Here is a 20,654-nt window from a genome sequence, read left to right on the forward strand (position 1 = left end):
GGTAGTGATTGAAAGCCAATGATGGCAAGCCAGGGGGGAGAAACAGGACGAAAACATAGTACTCTGGAGGAAAGGCACACATGCCACATCATCGAGGTTTTTTAAATGCAGAGGGTCACAAATTATCTTCACAGCTTCTGAAATGCCAGCCCCCAGAGCTTCACCCGTGGAAATCTTGCATCTCATTGAGACTCCTATTTAAAAGCATAACAGAGTCTACCCGATACATGTTGTGACTTGCTCAGAAGACATCTGTCCCTCCCAATGGTTATTTACACCTTCCCGGTGTCTCAGAGGTGCTACTGGAGACGGAATTGCTCGGCACGGATGCAGGGCAGAGCAGAGAGGTTGTTCACAGAGGGGACATGCACTGGTGCCAGCACAATAACTGAAAAAAATGGGTTATTTGTAACAATGATATTTTTGAGTTTCGGTGACAGGTGTCACCTGGAATCCTGACTGAATGGGAAGTACCAAATGGGTCAGCAGCAGATTGCCCAGGTATTAGGGTATGGCCAATGTTGTGTGCCTTCCCTCCTCCAGCACAGAGGGGATGTCTGTCTGTCTGTCTGTCTGTTCATCCGTCTGTCAGAAAGCTGATGGGGCTTCACGTGTTTTCGTACTGGCCTGACACGACTAGGCAGCGTATACAAATGTTCTGTTAATGGCTTCATTATTGCAATCGTGCCTGCTCTTGAAAGAGCACATTTGAAGTATCACTTCACATCACACGTGTTTGTGTCACTGTGTCTGGAGTCTCTGTTTTGTCCTCACACGTTTCCTTGGGTAATTTTAGTTCACGTGGCATCCCAGCCCTGCCCAAATCCCGATGGTTTTCTTAAACACAAATCACACCAGGTAAACGCCGCGGAAGGTTTTGACCACCAAAACACAATTTTAAGTTCCTGATGTTAGGCCTCTACTGCTAGAGGCTTTGCGGATTCAGAGAGGTCTGAGGTTTAACAGAGTTTAATGTGGAGTGATGAGGGTCACTGAGACACCGGCCCAGGATGCCCAAGCTCATGGTGTCACCCAGATGAGGAGCAGGGCCTGCTGGCATGAGATGAGCGCTGAAAGGCTGGCAGCGCTCACGTCGTGACCTGGGGGATACACAGACGTACCCTCTAACCCTGAGGAATTGCTATTAATTAGAGCAAGGAAACAAATCTTAAACCCCTAAAGCCACAGCTTGTGCTGGGGCCCTGTGCTTGTGGAGGGGCACAGGCAGCACCCGCTCTGTCACCTCCTGGGCTCTCCCAGCCTCATCTTCCCCTCCAAAAGTCCGAAGAGCAGGAACAGGCACCCACCCAGCTCTTAATAAACTTATTAGTAAGTTCTACCTCCCTTAACACTGCCTATTGATACATCTCCCAGGCTGCAGGTTCCCTGCACACTGGCAGCCGGTTCTTGGAAAGTTTGCGCTTTGCCTTCTCTTGGTTTTGCCTCCCATGTGCAACAAGAGAAACTCTGATCATGCCTAAAGCACACATTTCCCTCTTCAGCCGATCGTCTCCTGCAGACAGCAGTATGTTTTGTCAGACAACATAGGCAGGGTGTAGTTCTTCCTTCCCCCCATGGAGCAAGGAAGCTAATAAATACTCTCTGTCTCAACATCCATCTCCTGCCTGTGTTTGGGGAATTTGAAGGCTTCACAGTGCCGAAAGAAGGATTGTTATTCTCCCTGGTAAACGGCTGCAGGAGCCAGTAGCTCTCTCTGGGTGACAGGCTGGCCAGGGCACAACAGTGACTTCACACTGGGTCTGTTCATGCCGTGTCCCCCTCACCATCAGGTTCCCTCCGTGTTGGTGCTGAGCACAGGTCCTGCTCAGCGGGGACTTTCTCTCTTAGCTCTTGTGCACACCAGTTTATGTTAGTGAGCACGGCTGCGCAGCTAATTAGGACCACTTTTAACAATTCTAATGGTTGCACTTGATGATCTTGAGGGTCTCTTCCAAACCAAATCATTCTATGGTGGCACTTGCTCAACCTAGGAAACCTACCCTCTATATGCACTTTATACGATACGTAGATACCCATGTATCATATAGTTAGGGCAAATACCACCACATGCAGAAATCAGTAGCCCGTATCAAGTGACTGCAGTGCACTGCGATCTTTTACAGACCTTCGCGCAGGCCCAGCAAAAGCTGGAAATGTCTCACACCTCCTGCACCCCACTCGCTTGTGCAAGGAGGTTGTTGTACCAAACGTTACCGCTCTGTGTGTTTGAGCCCTGCCGTAGTAGTCCTAATAAATTTTGCACATTCTTTCATGTTATTTGTACACAGACTGCAAAAAATGATTTGTGCTTAATAATACGTGGGAAAAATCATACTAATCTTTGCCCCCTTTGTCCTCCTCCTTTCCCCTTCACCTGCATGAAACGTGATGCTCTTACCAGTTCATGCTGTTTGCCCCCACCAGTCCCAGCTTATATGGTCCTCTCTTCCTTCTTCTTCATCTATTTTGCACTTTTTAGCCTATCTTACTCTCTCCTCTCTGCTAAACCTATGTACTGCTTTTCTAAAGACCCACAGTTAAAATTAGTGTCTGACATTTGCTGTTCCTGGGGGGGTTTCTTTGGCAAGTTATCTTCCTTTCGTTCGGTGTGAAGGTAATTTTCTGATGGGGCACCAGTTTTGTTTTGCCAGGTTCCCTGGCCCCCACCTCAAAAATGTTGCAAATAAGTTTTCTTTATTGTTGTGGCCACAACTTGCACAGTCATAATGTTCTATTTTAAAATGAAGCTATAAATAATTAAACCTGTGGCTGAATTACTTGTTTTTGTTGTGGGTTTTTTTGGGAGTGGGGGAGAGATGGATGAAGGCTGTTGGTTTACAGTTATTTTAATAGTGAGAACTGGATGGCTCCACAGCAGCAAGGCGAAGAAGATTTTGGTGTGTGGAAGAAGACATTTTAGGTACACTGTGTTTTTCCAGGGCAGCGCATTGTGTTTCATACAAAACAACAGAGAACACTGTATCCTCAAATCGGCTTTTGCAGACAAACAGAATTCAAAATAAATATCTTTTATTTATTACTGTAATAGAACTGTTGATGCATTAATTTGTTTAAAATTAAAACTCTGCTGAAGTGTACTATATCTCAATGTGCTACTTCTAACAACCTGAATATCCAGCATCTTTTAAAAATGTTTATCAAGCTTTTGGCTATATTTTTTCTCTCTACAGAGATGTCATAGTACAGGTGAATACACAGTCGTGTTTGATTAGGAGATGTGTTAGATATAAGTCACTTGCAGGGGAAAAAAAGCATTTATAGCTTTTGTGTATAAAATAATATTTATAGAACACATGAAATTTCATTCTTTTATGGTAAATTACTTACAAAGATATGTTAGAAGCAGAAGTAAATGAGTGCTGGTTTTAAGTTTGTATCTTCTGAAACGCGAAAGGATTCAGTACATACGGTCCTGATAAATGATGTGTGATAGATTATAGGGAGAGCAATCTGAGCAAATGAAATGTTTACAGAGTTCCTCTTCTGGCTGCAGAAAATAGCTGTTATTTATCCTGTTTTCTAAGATGCTTCATGCATACTACTCTTTATTATATACTTAAAAATCCCTTGGCAAGTCAATAATGAATAAATGAACTTAAAGCTATTACAACCCCGTTAGCAGAAGGAGAGTAAGCCAGGATAATTTTCAGTGTGCTCTTTCCTGGCTTTGGCAGAGACGCTAACCTGGGTGGTTCAAGTGAACAGTTGTGATTCTTTCTCCTGGCAGGTGCACGAGGCAGTCCCATGCTACAGCGAGTGCCATCAGTATTCTTGGGTAGTAGAACCGTGGTCTCCGTGCAAAATCAACAGCGCACAAAACTCCCTCCACTGTGGAGAAGGAATACAAACGAGGAAAGTCAGGTGCGTGAAGACAAAAGCACAGGTACTCCACATTAAAAAGAGCTGATACGTACTTGCATAAATCTACACTATCTGGCCATCTGACAGTGAGTACATTGCTGAGTCCAGTGTATTTCAGTTGAAAAGAAACATGCATTTATGTGCAGTGGTTTACAGGAAAATTATCCCGGAGATGCAGCCTTGTGTTATGATCAAGATGTCTTTCAGGAAGAAGGCATGATGTTTAAATTAGAATTCTTCAACCTAAATGCCAGGTATGCATAAAGCCCCCTGAGGTGCAAAGCCTCCATATTCTGATTTTCTAACATATTCCCCAAGTAATGGCACTGCACACGCCAGAGTGATGTTCATTATTAGCAAGTATTCATTCCCCTGGCATGTGGAGATGCTGAGTTATTTCCAAATGTTTGGATGTTACTAGCAGGAGCACAAAGGTTTGTTCTTGCTGGTTGTTATTCTCTCTTGGCTCATCTGTCAGCCGATCAAAGTTAAAATCCCTCTGTATGAAGTTTGAAATGTTTATTTAAAGTACTTATTGAAATCTGTGACTAACAAAAGCACGTCGTGCGTGTAGCTGGTTTTGATTTGTATTAACCCTGTTAATTCCCCATTTTGACCAGCATATAGCTATTGTGTTACATGTAGTGTCCTATTTAGGTCGAGCAGACCTGTTGATATCCGTCGCTTGTGTGCTGTTCTGATGACCCTTTGATGAAGATTTCTGTTTTCTGTGTAGGTGTGTGAGTGCTGCTGAGGAGCACGGAGGGGATACGGTGCCCAACGCTCTGTGTAGCCAGGCTGAAATCCCGGATGCGATGCAGAAGTGTAGCCTGTACTGTCCCAGTGAGTGCGCAGTGTCTGACTGGGGACAGTGGAGCAAGTGTCCGCAGGTAGGCTCTGCTGCTTGTGTTCCCGCGGCACCGTTCCTCACACATCCATCTTCTCTGTCCTTCAAACATTTCATGAGGTCGTTGCTTTCTAGCGACGTAAATTATTTTCTGAGGGAAATGAGGCTTAATGGGTCCTGCCAGAATGGTTGAATCTGGAGATATTTATATTTCTATAAAGACTGAGCTATAGAAACTTAGTAAAACGCATAGATATTACTGTGAAAGTTGCTTCAACCCATCTTTCCACTTGGTCTGTGGGAGAGGACCCACACTAATACAGCAGGTGAAGGGACCAGAATTCTAGCTGCAGAAAGGAATTGCTGTCCAAGGAAGTATTTGCAGGGTAGGGCCCTGTGAGCGATGCACAACTGCCCTAATAACCTGCTGGTAAACCGGGGTGGTGGCACCTCCTCTGGACAGGCCTTAGATGTGAGGGAATGGCAGCTCTCCCTTCTCAACAGACACTATTTCTGTCCTCCTCAAAACCTCAAGGGAAGATTTCAGGCAACAGCTACAGAAGGCATAGCAGCAAGATGCCTGAATAATTTGGCATGTCACAAAATACTCAAAACTTTGTGAATTATGCCAGGATTCAAGCCTCTGTGTTTTCATAAGTGTGCAAGATGGAAAGAAGCTGCAAATTCTGTCTTGCAAAAACTCTCTGGTCTCAAAACATGTCATTTCAAACCCATTGTGTCCCCCTGATCAGTGTAGAAGTAGGTGCCAGGTTTAATCTTGGGGGTTTTGTAATAGACTTGCATGATGTATTTAAGTGACAAACATATATTCATTGCCCCTGTGTTAACAGGGCCATTATCAAAACTCTGAGTGGTTATTGGACAGGCATTTATACTACTGCTGACACAGGTAATTTCCTTCCATAATATTTTGTGTAGCATATCAATATACTCGGTAAGAACATGTCAAATAAAATCTTGTGTTTCATTTCCTGCATTCACCTCCTCCTGAGCAGCACAGCTTTGATGAAGTATAACACTCTTGCAACCAATACACATGCTTGGATACAGTTCAAAGTCCCACTGTGGTTGGGCTGTTTCTTTGCCATTGACATTTTTGTTTCAGAGAGCGCTTTTCTTCATTTTAGCATGCAGTAATCTATTTTTCAGGTGCCTTGGTGGCACATACCTGGTCACCAAGGACTGCTTGAAGCTTTAAGCACCCTCATATCCTTAAGACACTTTGGGTTTTTTGCCTTTTTGGCAATGGTGAAGCCTCTGTAGCCCATGGAAGCAGGAACGGGATGCCCGGAGCTTGTGGGCTCTGCTCCATCAGGCAGCGGAGCTCTTGGCAGTCGCAGGGCCGAGTGCCACAGTCCCTGTGCCTCCTTGTACACCCTTTTGCCATGGTGGATGTTAATTCATAAATGTGAGGGCATCTGTATGCCAATGCAATTAACCGAACAATATGTTTCCACAAGCTGTTCTGCAACGCTTTGTTGTGAAACTGAGATGGCTGTGTGTGGATGGAGCATGTGTTTAAATAGTTCTGTCCAGATACGAGGCAATAAACAGCTTGAGGTTTTATGGACAGATAAAACCCTCCCTTTGACGAATTTACAGCAGCGCTGTCTCACTTTTATAGCTACTCTGGTTATTTGTGTTTGGTTTTGAGAGAGGACCACACAGCACAGTCCCTCCCAGTCTGCACATGCTTAGCACCTCCAAGACGAGCTCTGGGCTTGCTATAGGTGCAGAACGGCTGTACGTCATGGTGGTACATCTTTAGTATGTGTAGGGGTACCAGTGTGATGGGGCAGGGATTAAGGGAAACGTGGTGGCCAGGAGTGAGGCATTGCCAGCAGCAGGGTGATTAATGCAACCCTCTATCTCCTGAGTCACCACTAGGAAAGGTGGTCGCTGAGGGTGGCCACAAGGTGGTGGACATGGTCAGTGAAGTTACAATGGAGTCTACAGAGGATCCTGTTTCATCTGTAAGGGAAGAGCTTCCTGTGGTCAGTTGAATAGCTCCACTGGGTGCAAATGAATGCTTGGGTCTGGACCCATGGAGACCCCACATATAGACACCCAGATATATGAGTCTGCTTCTGGAGCTGAATCTCACATTTCGTCTTTTGGTCAGACCCGTTGTACCTCCAGCCTGCATCAAATGTCTTCCCACACAGCCCAAAAAACACATCAGTAAGTTGGCCTCTGTAGAACCTCTTGCTCTGTTTAATTGTGTTTGAGGGAATTTTGCTCAGTAGCTGGTGTAGTCGTGCTTCATTTCTGATTCATGTCAAACTGGAAGTAAATGCCTGTGTTCCGAGGGTATATTCAGTGCTTTTTGAATATTCACCGAAAATGTGTTTTTTAAGCATGGCTCCTTTCTCTTCCCTAAGGAATCAAAAAGATTTGAAGGATTACATCATACTGAAATGAAAAAGCAAAACTGTACATCCTGGCTGCTCTTTTCCAAGCACATTTATGTTTCATATAAAAATACTTGGCACTCTTTTAGTCTTTAACACCCTTGTGATGCAGCTGCCAAAGAGCATTCTGGGAAATCTTCCTGCAACTCTGGTCATATTTGGCTTGCTGGAGATAAAGAGGATTTATGAAACTTCACAAATTCTGGCTCATAGGAAATGAACAACCACAATTTCAGCCTCATCTTTTCCTAAGTAGCTCTTTGATTTGAGATATTTAGCTAAGATTTTGGTCAGGTGAGAATTCTTTTACAGTCGCTTTGGTGTTCTGCTCATGTTTTATAGTGTTGATAATAAATTCATCCTGATAGCAGAATAACTAACTCTTATCAGGTGAATATAAAAAGGCCTTTTAGATTATCCAGTTTACCTTTTGTCAATATGCCATTGTACTCTAGATACTTTCTGGGGTATTACTTGGTTTTATCTTGTAGCAATACTCTTCCCATGTGAATTTACCACTTTCAGGTTAGCAAATCATCTTGAATCATGTTGAAATCAATGACTCGTAAAGGTGGCAACTGCTTTGCCAATAGGACGTATTTTCTTCAATACTTCTTTCTGCTAAAAAGTTGAGTTTGTTCTACTTTTTTGGCTGCATTTCCCTTTTGCTTTTAAATAGTTGTGCTTCTAGGGTGGTCTTTTGTAATTCCAAATGCCCCTACAATTCTTTTAGATGCATTTTCCAGCTGAATTGCATTTTCTGCATCTCAATTATAGTGCTGCTTAACACCACTGCACAAAGCTAAATTTTAATATTTCTTTTAATGGCACTTTGCATGACCCAGAAATGCAACTGTCTGAGATTTAATACTTGGAGGTTACTTCGTCAAGTATCTCCAACTTGGCTTTTTACTGGATTGGAGAAACTCATAATTACTAATTTAAAGCTTCCCTATTATTCTCACATTCTCTATTGTGAGAAGTAAATTCAAAGTGGTTTTCCCTCTGACTGAAGACTGTTTTTTGGCTTATAAAGTTTTGTCTTTGTCGCTAAGTAACATCCATGTAACTCAAATATCGAGGCTTTAAAGCCATTTAAAAGAGCAGTTTGAAGCTTGCTAGTCAGGAAAAAAATCGTGAGCAAATTAGATTGACTTGCATTTTGCTTCAGAGATTTCGTATTCGTTCCAGCTACAATAGCATGTTCAGTCAGACATCATCACTTGATTGCTCAAAGAACCAGTTTAACAATCTGGAAACTGAAATCCTATCATCTCTGTTACATATTCAGCGGTCGAATAACACGCGCTACCTGCAGTGTCTCAACTTTGTATTCATCTGACTTGGAAATGTAATTAATTGACTTCAGTTGAATTCATCAAAGTGTTCTTGAAAAGAGTTAATATGCGAGTTGTGCTACCAGTCCCTGAAATAATTACCTCAAATTAATTTGGTTAGCTCTCGGCTGCTGTGTGATAGCTGTCGCAGCCCCCATAACCCATCCAAGTGGCCTCCTTGTTTGCCTCAGCTGTTGGCGTTTCTAGCAGCTAATTCTGAGAGGCCTGAAGTTGGTTAATTATAGGAGGTTACATGTCTGGCGAGTGAGAACAGCTGTCTCTGTTCCAGCGAGCATTTTCCGCATGGATCAATAGCGATGCGCAGCGCTCAGGACTTGTGACAATTGAGTCATTATTCTCTTGAGTCTGCAGGGGGGAGTGTCATTTTGCAATATTAAAAGTGTCACCAAAGTGTCACCAGGCCATAGAGCCGACTCTCAGGTTTCGTAGTGGCTTTCATCATGGGTGCGAGTCAGAGTCATTAGGGTTTGGAAACGCCAAGTGGAAAGAGAAATTGTGGACTCGTGTCTTCATCACAACCGGTACTTTCAGACCCAGGTTTGGCAGAGGACCTGCAGGATGGAGGCTGAGCTGCAGCATGAAGCTCTCACAGAGTTGTATTTCTAGCCCAAGAGATAATTTATTGAGGTCAAGCAGGAGAATTACACTGGTCCAAGGCTTTTTGGAAGAACACATACTGCTCCTTACGCATAGCCGGGACTTGATTTATTTTATATGGCTTTATCAAAAAGTTAGTAACCGCTCTATTTTTTAGAATCATCGTTTTATTTTTATTCGTCTTTATTAACAATCATTTTTACAAAAGTAGTGGTTATATATGGATGCAGATAAGGTTTCAGAAAGTAGATGCATCTCAGGAAAATGCATGCAAATGCATTTTCATTTCAAAAAACTGCTCACGTTATTGTAAATGGCGTACTAAATTATTACAAAACATCCACATCCGCATTAACAATATAACAGTTTCTTGCACTGTTAAAAATAGTCAAACCCTGTTGCTGCCGAGGCATTTACCTCACTTTGAGATTGTACATTTCCTTGTGAATAGCCAGTTAAATATAACGTGGCTGGCTATTTATAGTGCAATATGCGTTATACAAGCTGTTTGATAAATTAAACAGCTTAAAGGGCTCTCTAATGGGTTACAACCTTTGTGCTGTACAATTATGAGGCATGTGGATGCCTAGATCAATGGATGGCTTTTAAAATCCATCACAAAGAAGGTCTAATAGTGTATATTAATGTGTGATATGTTAACAGCTCTTACTCTGCAACTTGGCATTCATAACCTCTCAGGTTTTTTTATGTAACATCCTTCTCGTCCAGAACAAACTTTCTGTGCTTTCTCTGTTCAGTTATTGTCTGGAGCAAAGGCTGGGTACATCCTTTGTGGATGTTTGTGTCCCTCACTTTTTACATTAGCTTAGAATAGCGACAAGTGGTCACGGTTGAAAATGTGGTTGGCTGAAAGAAATATTAAAAAGTGCAGTAGGCAATAGTGCCAAGAATTCCTCCATAGAATCAAGATGATAGCTTTTATAATTTCTAAATGGTCCTTTGGGAAAATCTCCGATTCATTCCTACCTTAACATTTTATGTAGCTCTTGTTGCTTCAGAGTGTTTTGTTTTTTCTAGTCGTTTATCCAATCTAGCCTATAGATCCTTGGCTTTAGCTCAACTTTTTCACACTTCATAGAAAAGGATAATGGAAATGGTGAGATTTAATACAATGAAGTAGACTGGGACAGTATATAGTTACGTAAAGAAACTTACTGTGTCTGTGTATGAGGTCCTGTTGCTGTAGGCTGTCAATGTGTGACCTCACTTAGGTACCTATTAGTATTTCCATCCAGAAATTAATTCTGCTCCTGTCACTGATAGCGGAGGAAGCACATGCCTGAATTACACATGCTGTCACTTACAGTCAGCAAGGAGGAATCTGGGCTAAATCCAACAAACGATGTAGTCTGTAAAACTTCAGAGCCAAGTTGAGTTGGCACCTAACCTGGAAGGTACATAGAGCGCCTTCTGGTTTCTGCTGTTTCTCTCCTACCTCCTAAAAATGTAGTTTGCCATGGATGGTGATTGGTTTTCTTTCAGTATTTTTTAAGATCCAAATTCAGTACTAGATAACATACCATCGGTGGTGGCAGTGGTGACAATGGTGACGTAATATCTTCCTTCTGCTGTGCAGCTGACACGCTTGTCTTTGTTATTGCCTGTTAATACCCTCAACATCTCCCCACTGGAAACAACCCTTCTGCTTTAACTGTCACGGTTCACATCCCCTAATGACTTTGAGTCTGCCAAGCCTCAACCTTTACCACTTAAATATCTACTTTTTCCAGCCTGGGATTTTGAAGCGGTCCTGCTGGAGTTGTGCACCCAAGCCCATTGAGATTCCAGGGTAGCTGGATACTCAGCTCCATCTCGCTCCTTTGAAAGTCCCAGCTTTCATCTTTTTCTTTGCAAGTCATTCCCTCCTGCCGCTTATTCAGTTCCATATGTATTTGACTCAATTTTTTACATAGTTAACTTGAAAGAGTGAGGCCAGAAAATCAATTATAAAACTAAATTGACTTCTCAATTGACGTAAAGAGAAATCCAACAAATAACATTACAGGATATTAGTTACAGTTTGCCGACTTTGAATTTTTGCATGTTTCCTGTGTACTCGGCTTGATTAAATGAACACTTTTCCTACAGAGATTCTTTATTATTCAAAACTAGTGGAAGTGGGGAGCTTATCACATCAGCCCTGGCTCCTGAACAACACGGCTCATCAGCGCAGTGAGAACACCGGCCTCAGAGCTGTGCTAAACCCCTTGTTCATTTGGGTCCTGCCAAACACAAGATAGACTTTGACCTGTTTGAGTTATGGCCATTCAACTGCTCTATTAAACTGTTTTACTGCTGTTATTTTTAAAAAGTCACTTATCTAAAATGATGCGTATTTTCTGGCTGCAGGTTCTTATTTTGAAGGGAGCAAAAGCAGGTATTTCTGAGACAGCGCAGGCTTAACTTCTTTCACAGCATTCATTGATTTGTTTTCCCTTTGGTAACGTAATGCAGAGAAACATTAATTAGGAGTAGCTGCTGAGATACCTTCTTTGATCTTTTCAATTTGTTTTGTTTTATTGGCACATCATTTAAGTTATTGTTGTTAGTTGCGAGGATGAACAATTGGATTAGTTGTGGAAAAGGCAGTAAAGTATTGGTAAACACTTAGCATAGGTTTAATTTTCAGATAATTAAGAACAATTGGTTATTTTAGATGACCATGGATATTCGAGTAAGATTACCATTTAAACTGATTTGATGAGGTGTGTGTCAGCAATAAGAAAATAATAGAATTTACTTCACATAGTGTAAGCGTAAGGAAAATAGGCCCTGACATAGTATTTTAAGACTGGGCCAGACTGGTTTTTTTATTTCCCCTGATATTTATTCTGTTTAGTTATGCTGTCATCTGTGCAACTAATCCAGTTTACAGCAGCCTGAGATCTAGATTTATGCTGCAGTGCCATGACATTGCTCTTTAATATTCACAATACAGAAATTATCCATACTTTCACCCGTGCAGGGTTCAGTGTTTGCAGGCAGTTTGTTGCATTATAATAAGCTGGTGGTTTAAAACTGTTGGTGTGGGGTTTTTTTTTTTAATTAAAGTGCTCTATAGAAAAATAACGTTTTAAATGCCCAAGCGTTTATAAAAATGTATTTCTACATGCATTACTCTTTTTTGTTTTCTTTGCTGTTCCTGAGCAATCTTTGGTCCTAATGAGAGATTGTTAGGAATTAAATAGGTCATCTTGTTCAGTAAATGTCTCTAAATATCTTTAATAAGGATTTATTTCCATTAGGCTTGCTGAGACCACTTGAACTCGCCTGTTCCTGCTGTACTGGATTGCGGTAAAACTCTGCTGAGTCTCAGCGGATCAGCGCCCCGACCCTTGGGGCTGCTTTTCTATCCCAGCCTTGCAGCCAAAGTGGCTATTACATATTCCCGTAATCACCCTGGCTTCAGAATAAGCTTATTTAGACATTTTTGTGATTTTGTTTAATGAGACAAAGCAGCAATCCTTAGTGCTCTCCAGCACCGATCAGCCTTTCCCGGTGTCACAGGCGCGTAATCTTTGGTGCTGCGACTCCTTCCTCGCCCTTTGGCACGAGAGGTGGATGTGACAGCCGGGGTTGGGGCACCGTCTACCCATGACCCAGCCCCAAATTGGGTAAACCAAGGGAAAAAACTTAAGAAATGCGTAGGCAGAGCCAGGTGGCACCTCCTTGTGACATCTCAAGTGGAGGGGTACACAAGAGGCTGCAGGAGAGGGTTCATGGGGGCGACCAAACACTTTGCGTAAAGGGGACGTTTCTTGCAAGGCTGAAAGTGTTCGGTCATTATTGCAACAGGAAGGAAAACAGGCCCATGGCACAGTGCTAAGTGAGAATGGGAGGGCTGCTAAAAGCAAACTATTTTTGTGCAAACACAAATGAAAACTGACCTACTCATGTGAAAATGTAAACAAGCAGATCCTGGTTTATAGGCAATCGAACATCAGTATTTGTATCACATACTTTCACTCCATCTTGTTGTCAGTATCATAACTGATATGCAATTACAAGCGTCCTTCTCAGAAATGAAGGCTTTGCTGTAGCATCAGTTTTTACTTCAAAACGCATTAATTGTGCCAGAAATCCTGTCCCGTTATTTAGTACAATGGCGTTTTACTAGGCATTTTGGAATGAGGTGGAAAGCAGAGCGCAGTAAAATGGCACAGTTTTTATTCCTGTGTCCTCAAGGATCCTTCAAAAAAGTTATGGAAATAAGTAGTATAGGAATTCCTAAAACAGCCATATCAGGGTGGACAAAATATGACTTTTAGTCATATTGGATTCTTACCTTTGAATCACGTTTATCTTCCTTCATACACTTTTAAGTATCTTTAGAACAGAAGTGTGGTTATTTCTTACCTTGGTACGGCCGTGGATGTGCATGAAACAACCCAGGCAGTTGATGCGTGTACGATTTATCAGGGTCTCCTGTGCTGTCCATCACTTTTGTATGTAGGTGTGCGATCCGAATATTATGCAAACCCGAACTCGCCAAGTGCTAAGGTCTTCTATCAGTACAAAGCCCTGCCCTGAAGAGTCACAAATGAAGCCATGTATTCTTAACCAAAATTGCTTCCAATACCAGTACAATCTAACAGGTAAGTGGAGCTTTCCAATATACTCTTAGGAGGAGGCTAATATATCTATTATGTATTCTCTATTCTCTATTATCTATTATATAATAGATATAATATATATAAAAATATAATTATATATATATAATATATATAATAGATAATAGATAATTATATATAATTAAAATATATAAAAATATAATTATATATATTATATATAATAGATAATAGTATATATAATAGATAATAGACAATAGATGATAGATAATTAATATATATAATTAATATATAATATAGAGGATATGATACATAATTTGGTGTTGTGCTTTTCCAAATACCCTTGCATTTAAAGATTCAGCTCCTTAAAGGCTTTATCCAGTTGTGGTTTTAGTTACATTTGCTTGTAGTGTTGGTTGAAGCCTTGATATTAAAAGAGTTATGTGTAGACAGCACTGGTTTCAACAGAAGTTAATTACAGGCCGGCATTTATTTTGTCCGCAGGTTAGTGGACAAATGCACAATTTTTACTTTGTCATTGCAGGTACTTTGGAAATAAAACATGTTAAATGGGTCTCTTTTTTTCCCTGGGTTATCCACACAATTAATTACAAAATTCCAGTTAGAAGAGTATCTATCATCTTTGTGACTCCAGTGAAGCCAGTAATACCAAAAGAAGTGTGGTTTGAAGACAAATACGGGTTATATGGCTGGGCATAGGATATTGAGAACAAAATGCATTATTTAGGACCTTAGAACCAATTAGATCCATTGCAAACAAACAAACAAAAAAGGAAAAATTACTTTTGTTTTAACTAGCCTGGATAAATGAGAAAGGCAGAGAGATTTTAAATGGTATTTTAAGGTTTATTTTAATTTAGTTGTATACTGACCATCATAAATTCAGACAAGTAATAAGATATTAATTTTCTTCTACTAGAAATACTGTTTTTATTTCACAAGCATTAGAGCTTAGTTTTAAATAATGGAAAGCTTTGCCTTGAGACGAGAAATAAGTTAAACGAGAGTTACCCTTCAGGAACTTCCCCAGCTACTTTATCAAAGTGAAATTTTACTTCAGACAATTCACTCTTGTAAATGCGCCAACTGGGTTTAACTGATACACTTTATCAGTGTTTAATAGTTTTCTGTGCACCCTGAGGTACTGGTTTCGTTCAGGGGATGTCTGAGTGCAATGTCGGGAGTTTGTCCTCCCAGACTTGCTTGTTTTTAAGAGCATATTTATTATATAAGGCTTGTTGTTGTGTTTGGGATGTGCTGCGTTAGGGGGAGGGGAACCCACACGTTGGGTTAAAAATATGTGAGAGCAGAGTGACAGCCATGACCCGCAGCCCTGCGTCCTTCGCTTTGTGTCCGCAGGCTGGAGCGGGTGCCAGCTGGGTGCCAATGCCACCTGCGGGCACGGAGAGCGGCGACGGCTCCTCAGCTGCCGGCGCAGCGACGGGGCCACCGTGAGCACACAGCTCTGCCAGCGGGTGAGGATGGACACGCGTGGGCACGGCCGGGGAAACTGCCGGGGCTTCATTTTGTATCTAGAAAGCCAATACTTTCTGAACCACACCAAGACATCAGCAATAAATGGTGGAGAAGTTTGGTGCTGGGAGCGCAGCAATTGGGCGCTTTGGGGAATAAAAGGATCCCCGGGGTGTTAGTGGGTGCTATCACTCCTTAACTCATATGGGAGGTTTGGGGGTTGGAGAAGCACGCATGGGGCACAGCTGTAGACCCTGCACCATGGCTTCAACAAAGCTGGCCACAGGGAGATGATACACTGCTAGAAGTTTGGGACTGTCCTCTCCAAATTGGACCCAAACACTGAAGGCCTCTTAGACATTAAATGCTTCAACACCAGACTCTTTTCAGTGGTGCCCAATGACAGGGTGAGGGACAACGGGTGCAGACTGAAGCACAGGAGGTTCTGTCTGAATATGAGGAGAAACTTCTTTACTTTGAGGTGCCAGAGCCTGGCCCAGGCTGCCCAGAGAGGCTCTGGAGTCTCCTTCTCTGGAGACATTCAAACCCGCCTGGACACCTTCCTGTGTGATCTGCTCTGGTGAACCTGCTTTAGCAGGTGGGTTGGACTGGATGATCTCCAGAGGTCCCTTCAACCCCAACCAGCCTGTGATTGCTGAAGTTGCTTTCACCAATTGCACATTCGGGAAAACTCCCTGTAAGCACCAACGTTGCCATCCCACTGGAGTCGCTGCCAGTTTTTGGTTTCGTGCCTCGATGCCCGGCCGCGGCAGGAGGTGGCGGGGGCCCTGGGGACGCTGACGCTTGTGTTTCCTTGTCACCTTGCAGCTTCGCCTGGAGCAGCCCCTGGAGACGAGCAGCCAGTGCGTGGTGGGGTGCGCGGTGGACTGCCGGCTCTCGCCGTGGTCGGCCTGGTCGCAGTGCTCCCAGACGTGTGGTGCCGGCGGTGAGTCCCCTCCTGCCCCCCAAACCTCAGCAGTGCAGCACAGATGGGACCCAGGACGGGACCCCCAGCCCCACGAGGGTTCACACAGCTTCACTTCACACACACTTCAGAGGTGGTTTTTTAGGGCACTCTCAAGGTCATGAAGTGCTGGGGGTTTTTGAACGAAGCAGGTGGTTTTCAAACTACTCCAAAGTGAAAAATGAAACTTAGGAAGCAAATAGACAGATGGCTGGAGGATTATTTTAGTAATTAATTCAAATTCAGTCAGAGGAAACATTAACCCCTGAGACAGGGGGAGTACATAGAGCTAGCAAAGAGCTGGGGAGAGTTACAGGATTCTTAAGAAAGAGTTAAGTAACTAAATACAAATCTTCTTGTAAAGTTACTTGTAGCAACATAATTACATCCCATTGAAGAAAAAAAAGACTATTCTTCATCATATAGTATATGCCTCTGTCTTCATCTTGTATCCACGAATCCCTTAATAATTGTATGATTCCAATAACTTCAACAAGGTTTTGTATAGCCACTAATGCTCACCAGCATGCAAAAAGTGAAAGGATTAGGACATTTTTTTAACTTTATGTGATTTAAAAAACCCTTAAGAGTGTTAAGATGAGGAAATGCATTGAAGCTTTTATTCAAAATAAGTTCATGACATTATTTCCCAGGCTTCTGATGTGCATTAGATGTACAGCTAATGGTCTTTAAGACTTGAGAGCCATAATGTATATTTGAATCAAATTCACTTAAGGTCAAAAAGAAAAAAGCCCCTAACTTCCATGAAGTGATTCCTTCAGATGGATTTCAGAGATCAAAGCATGTTACAGAAAAAGCTTAATATTTGGATTAGTGGTGTTCTTTCTTTGCTGAGCTTTTAGCCCTTTTGTGAAGTAATGCTTTCTTAACAGAAATGAATAATTCATGGACAGTGTTTTAACAACAACACACTAGGAATGCTATTAATTCCAAATTTTATTTTTTCTTCAAAACCCATTTTGGAGTGTTAATGCTCATGTTGCTGAATGGACTTAATATTTTTTTTGAGTGTTCAGTCACTTACTAAAATAAACAAAGCTCTGTGTGCCAAAGCAGGATGTAACACCTTTATGAAGCTTTTAGCATGCTAAAGGAGCTGCTCACCCTATATAATGCGTGAAGGTTTTTTCCTCCTGAGCTCTTATATCGCATAGTTTGCAAGATGTACTGGAGTAAAGGTACATCTCATATTCTGCTCCTGATCCTGAAGTGCTCATGCAAATCCTAAAGAGCTGATGGTTTCCAGAGCATGCAAGGAGCAACTTCATGTCCTAAATCAGAGCTGGGCTCTTGCAGAGGAAAACTGGAAACACCCATGCCCCGCTGAAGCAGAGCTCAGCTCTTCTAGGAGCGTCCTGCATGTAGATGCCGAACCTCACTAGGGGTCCTTGAACCGCAAAGTCAAGCCCAAGCTCAGCTCAGTCTACGGGTCACTTTCTGGTCCTTGAAGGTCATAATTCCATTATACTCCTAACTAGGGAGCTGGCTTCTACAGCTCAGGACATAGGCACTGGAGATACTGTGTTGTGAACCTGTGGCAGCTAAGTAGCTGGGAAAGCTCTCCTAAAAGTCGTATCATGAGGAAGCCAAGTTTTGCTCAGTCCTTCTCAGTCATTGGAACAGCTTTCCAGGGACCCAAGATCCTTCTGAATCCCACCCCAAAGCAGGAGCATCAATGAAGCAAGTACTTTGCCTCCAAGTTATTCCCAGCGCATGGTTTATTTTACTGCAGCCCCAGTCCTGATCCGAGTTCTGCTGCAGCAGCCGTCAAGCGTGGAGCTACACTGATAACAAACGTCTGTGATGGAGGGACCTCAGCACCAGTCCTGCGGCCACAGCCTTTGTGTGGTCCCAACAGCAGAAACACCATCATGTCAGCTTCTTCACTGAGTTCCACTTGGTTATAAATACTACTTGATGATAGTATTAACAGAGAAGATATTAATTATGTTCTCAGCTCCAGGTGGTGCTTCACAGATTAATATAGTGAGGGTTTCCTACCCAGAGGTTCATAGGCTGCAATACCTTTGAAATCATCACGAGTTTCTTACAGATATTTGTGAAAATAAGGTGAAGCCTCAAATTAGACATCGAAAAGTGAAGGATGACAATAAACGAGCTGTAGGAATCACCTGTAGTAAACACTGATTCAGCTTCCCTTTGCCAAATAAGTAATTGCCTGCTATTTGATAAAGCTAAGTAAGTAGTAATAAGTGAGTAATAACTCACAGAAAATGAGTTGTGCACACTGTTACTGGCTCTGCTCACAATAATTTTCTGGCTTTTCTTGGAGAGTGTGTTAAGGCCCTGCTGAAGTACCATAAACGACTTCAAAGAGAAACATAATATAAATATAATTCAGATCAAAATTTAGTGTTGCTGGATTTACGTTTTCATGTGTTTCTTAACGCAAGCATTGTTGCTAACATTTTTATTCTGTCCATCTCTTCCAGTAACTTGATTTGCTATGATACATTTTAATAGATAGTACCTTTCTCTTGCTCAGGTTTTATTTTATGGAACAATGCATTTAAACATGAAGTGCTGCTGCTGTGTATGTGGCACTGACAGCTAATATGGTTCTGGTACACAGCAGCCAGAGGCAGATATATTGATTTTTATAAATGATGATGAGTGAAGTAGATCTCTCTTTCCAGCCTACGGAGATGTGTAACTGATATTTGCCTGTTGCAGCCGTAGTTCTGGGCAGCAGCTGTTCAGCCTTTAGGCTGATGTTGGTTATATATTAGGGCTCCTCATATCATTTGCTGTACTGCTATGAAAAGATGTATAGGACTGCATTAATGGATGATGCTCCCACAGCCTGAATCAAAGTTACTGGAAAGTTGTTCGGTACAGATAATCCCCAGCTAATTGTGTTTCCTTTGTTAAGGCAAATGAATACGCGAGGAAGCTGATTTGTTCTATGTAAACATCTTCTAATCCCGTATGATTTCTCCCAAGTTGTCTAACAGGAGTGATAAATAGTATAAAAACACCTAAACCCAAGCTTTGTCACTTTTAAAGCTGACTTTATCCGATAAATTAGGGGACTTTACCTGAGCTCCCCAGTGTCCTCGGAGCCCAGTAGCAGGTTGCAGAGAAGTGCAGCCCACACCAGCCTGACCCGTGGGACGGGGATGTGCAGACACCTGGAAAACTTGGCAGTTACTTTTTTACTGATTCTTCACCAATTTGGGAAGGCATTTTTGCTTTTGCCTCCTGAAGAACAATCTTTTGTGACTTTTTTGCGCTTGCTCGTCCAAGTGGAAGAAGAGCCACCAGAACCTCTCCCGCAGCCATGGACGCCCCAGTGCCCGCTGGTGGGACTGGCACTGCAAAGCAGATTAAAAGCCCCATTTATCACCAGTCCCGTTTGCATGTGACTTGATCCAGCCTGACCTGTGTTTAAGGAACTTCATCCCCGCTCTAGTCTTGCGGTTGTTTGACAGGGCTTTGTTTTATATGCTCTGCTCACTCTCATCAAACAGATTGCAACGTGTCCGTAATTTTGACTGGGCTGAACTCTAGCAGGAATTTTAATCATTTTGGTCTCAGCCATGACACATCACTGTGCGAGCATTAAATGCAAGGAACGGCGAGATTTTTTTAGGGGTAAAATAATCTTATTCTTCTGATTTGAAAATATGATCCTGTATTTCTGAGATGAAATTTTCGCTGCTGGTGCAGAACAGGATTTTAAGTGACCAGCATTAACAAGACTGGTCTCTTTTTTTCTCCCTTTCAAAACTAGCGACAGATTTGAGGATATGAACAAATACTCATTTTATATTTTCAGCACACTTTCTGCCTTAATTTTTATAACATTCAACACTGCAGAACAGAGGAAGCAGATGTGGCAAATTGATTGGGAAATTAAAGAAACAATTAGGATTGCTTTGACTTTTCCAGGGTTTGTATTGGAAGAAAATTAATTTCAGATGCAGTGAGATTCTATTCTCCGTAGGCAGCAAAAGATAAGGTATTTAAAAAGTAAAGACAGGGAGGTCTTCTGCTGCTTGAGTGGTAACCAAGCACCTACATAATGTTTATGGGGAAAGAAAAAAATCAGAGCTTTAAGAAACTCACTGCAGTGATTGTGCAAAGACAGATTTCAACAACATTTATTTCTTCAATGATTTATTCACAGAATAAAAAGAAAGTGATAGACTAAATGAGGCAAGCACCAGCTGACCATTGTGAATGTAGTGAGTTTAAATGGTTTGGGTAAGCAACTGTAGGAAAATAAAATGTAAATAAATTCAGAATTCCTCTTAAAAGGCAAATCGCGTTTTCTGTTCAGTGATCTTCCCATTTACATTTTGCTAGAAAAATGTTAAACAGGGTGTATGAAAGGAAATTATTTCTTTAATTAAAATAGTGTGATGAATGCTTCAGACTTTCAAGCCCCTTCTAATGAAATCAGATCTTTTCAGCTTAGGAGATCTCCTTTTCCGTAGCTGGAATTAA

The 20,654-nt window shown here is 42.0% G+C and overlaps 1 protein-coding gene across 1 annotated transcript in view; it reads left to right on the plus strand.

Annotated features, from left to right (window-relative positions):
* THSD7B (thrombospondin type 1 domain containing 7B) overlaps window positions 1-20,654 on the plus strand; it is a gene marked incomplete at both ends in the record, with an annotated part of 260,266 nt that overhangs the window by 223,738 nt on the left and 15,874 nt on the right. The window contains 5 exons of the mRNA XM_080346865.1: window positions 3,749-3,882; window positions 4,619-4,772; window positions 13,591-13,732; window positions 15,086-15,201; window positions 16,028-16,145. Of these exons, the coding sequence (XP_080202991.1) occupies window positions 3,749-3,882; window positions 4,619-4,772; window positions 13,591-13,732; window positions 15,086-15,201; window positions 16,028-16,145 (664 nt within the window). The remainder of the gene's footprint in view (window positions 1-3,748; window positions 3,883-4,618; window positions 4,773-13,590; window positions 13,733-15,085; window positions 15,202-16,027; window positions 16,146-20,654) is intronic.

This window comes from Nesoenas mayeri (genome assembly GCF_963082525.1).
Source record: "Nesoenas mayeri genome assembly, chromosome: 6".
NCBI classification, from domain to species: domain Eukaryota; kingdom Metazoa; phylum Chordata; class Aves; order Columbiformes; family Columbidae; genus Nesoenas; species Nesoenas mayeri.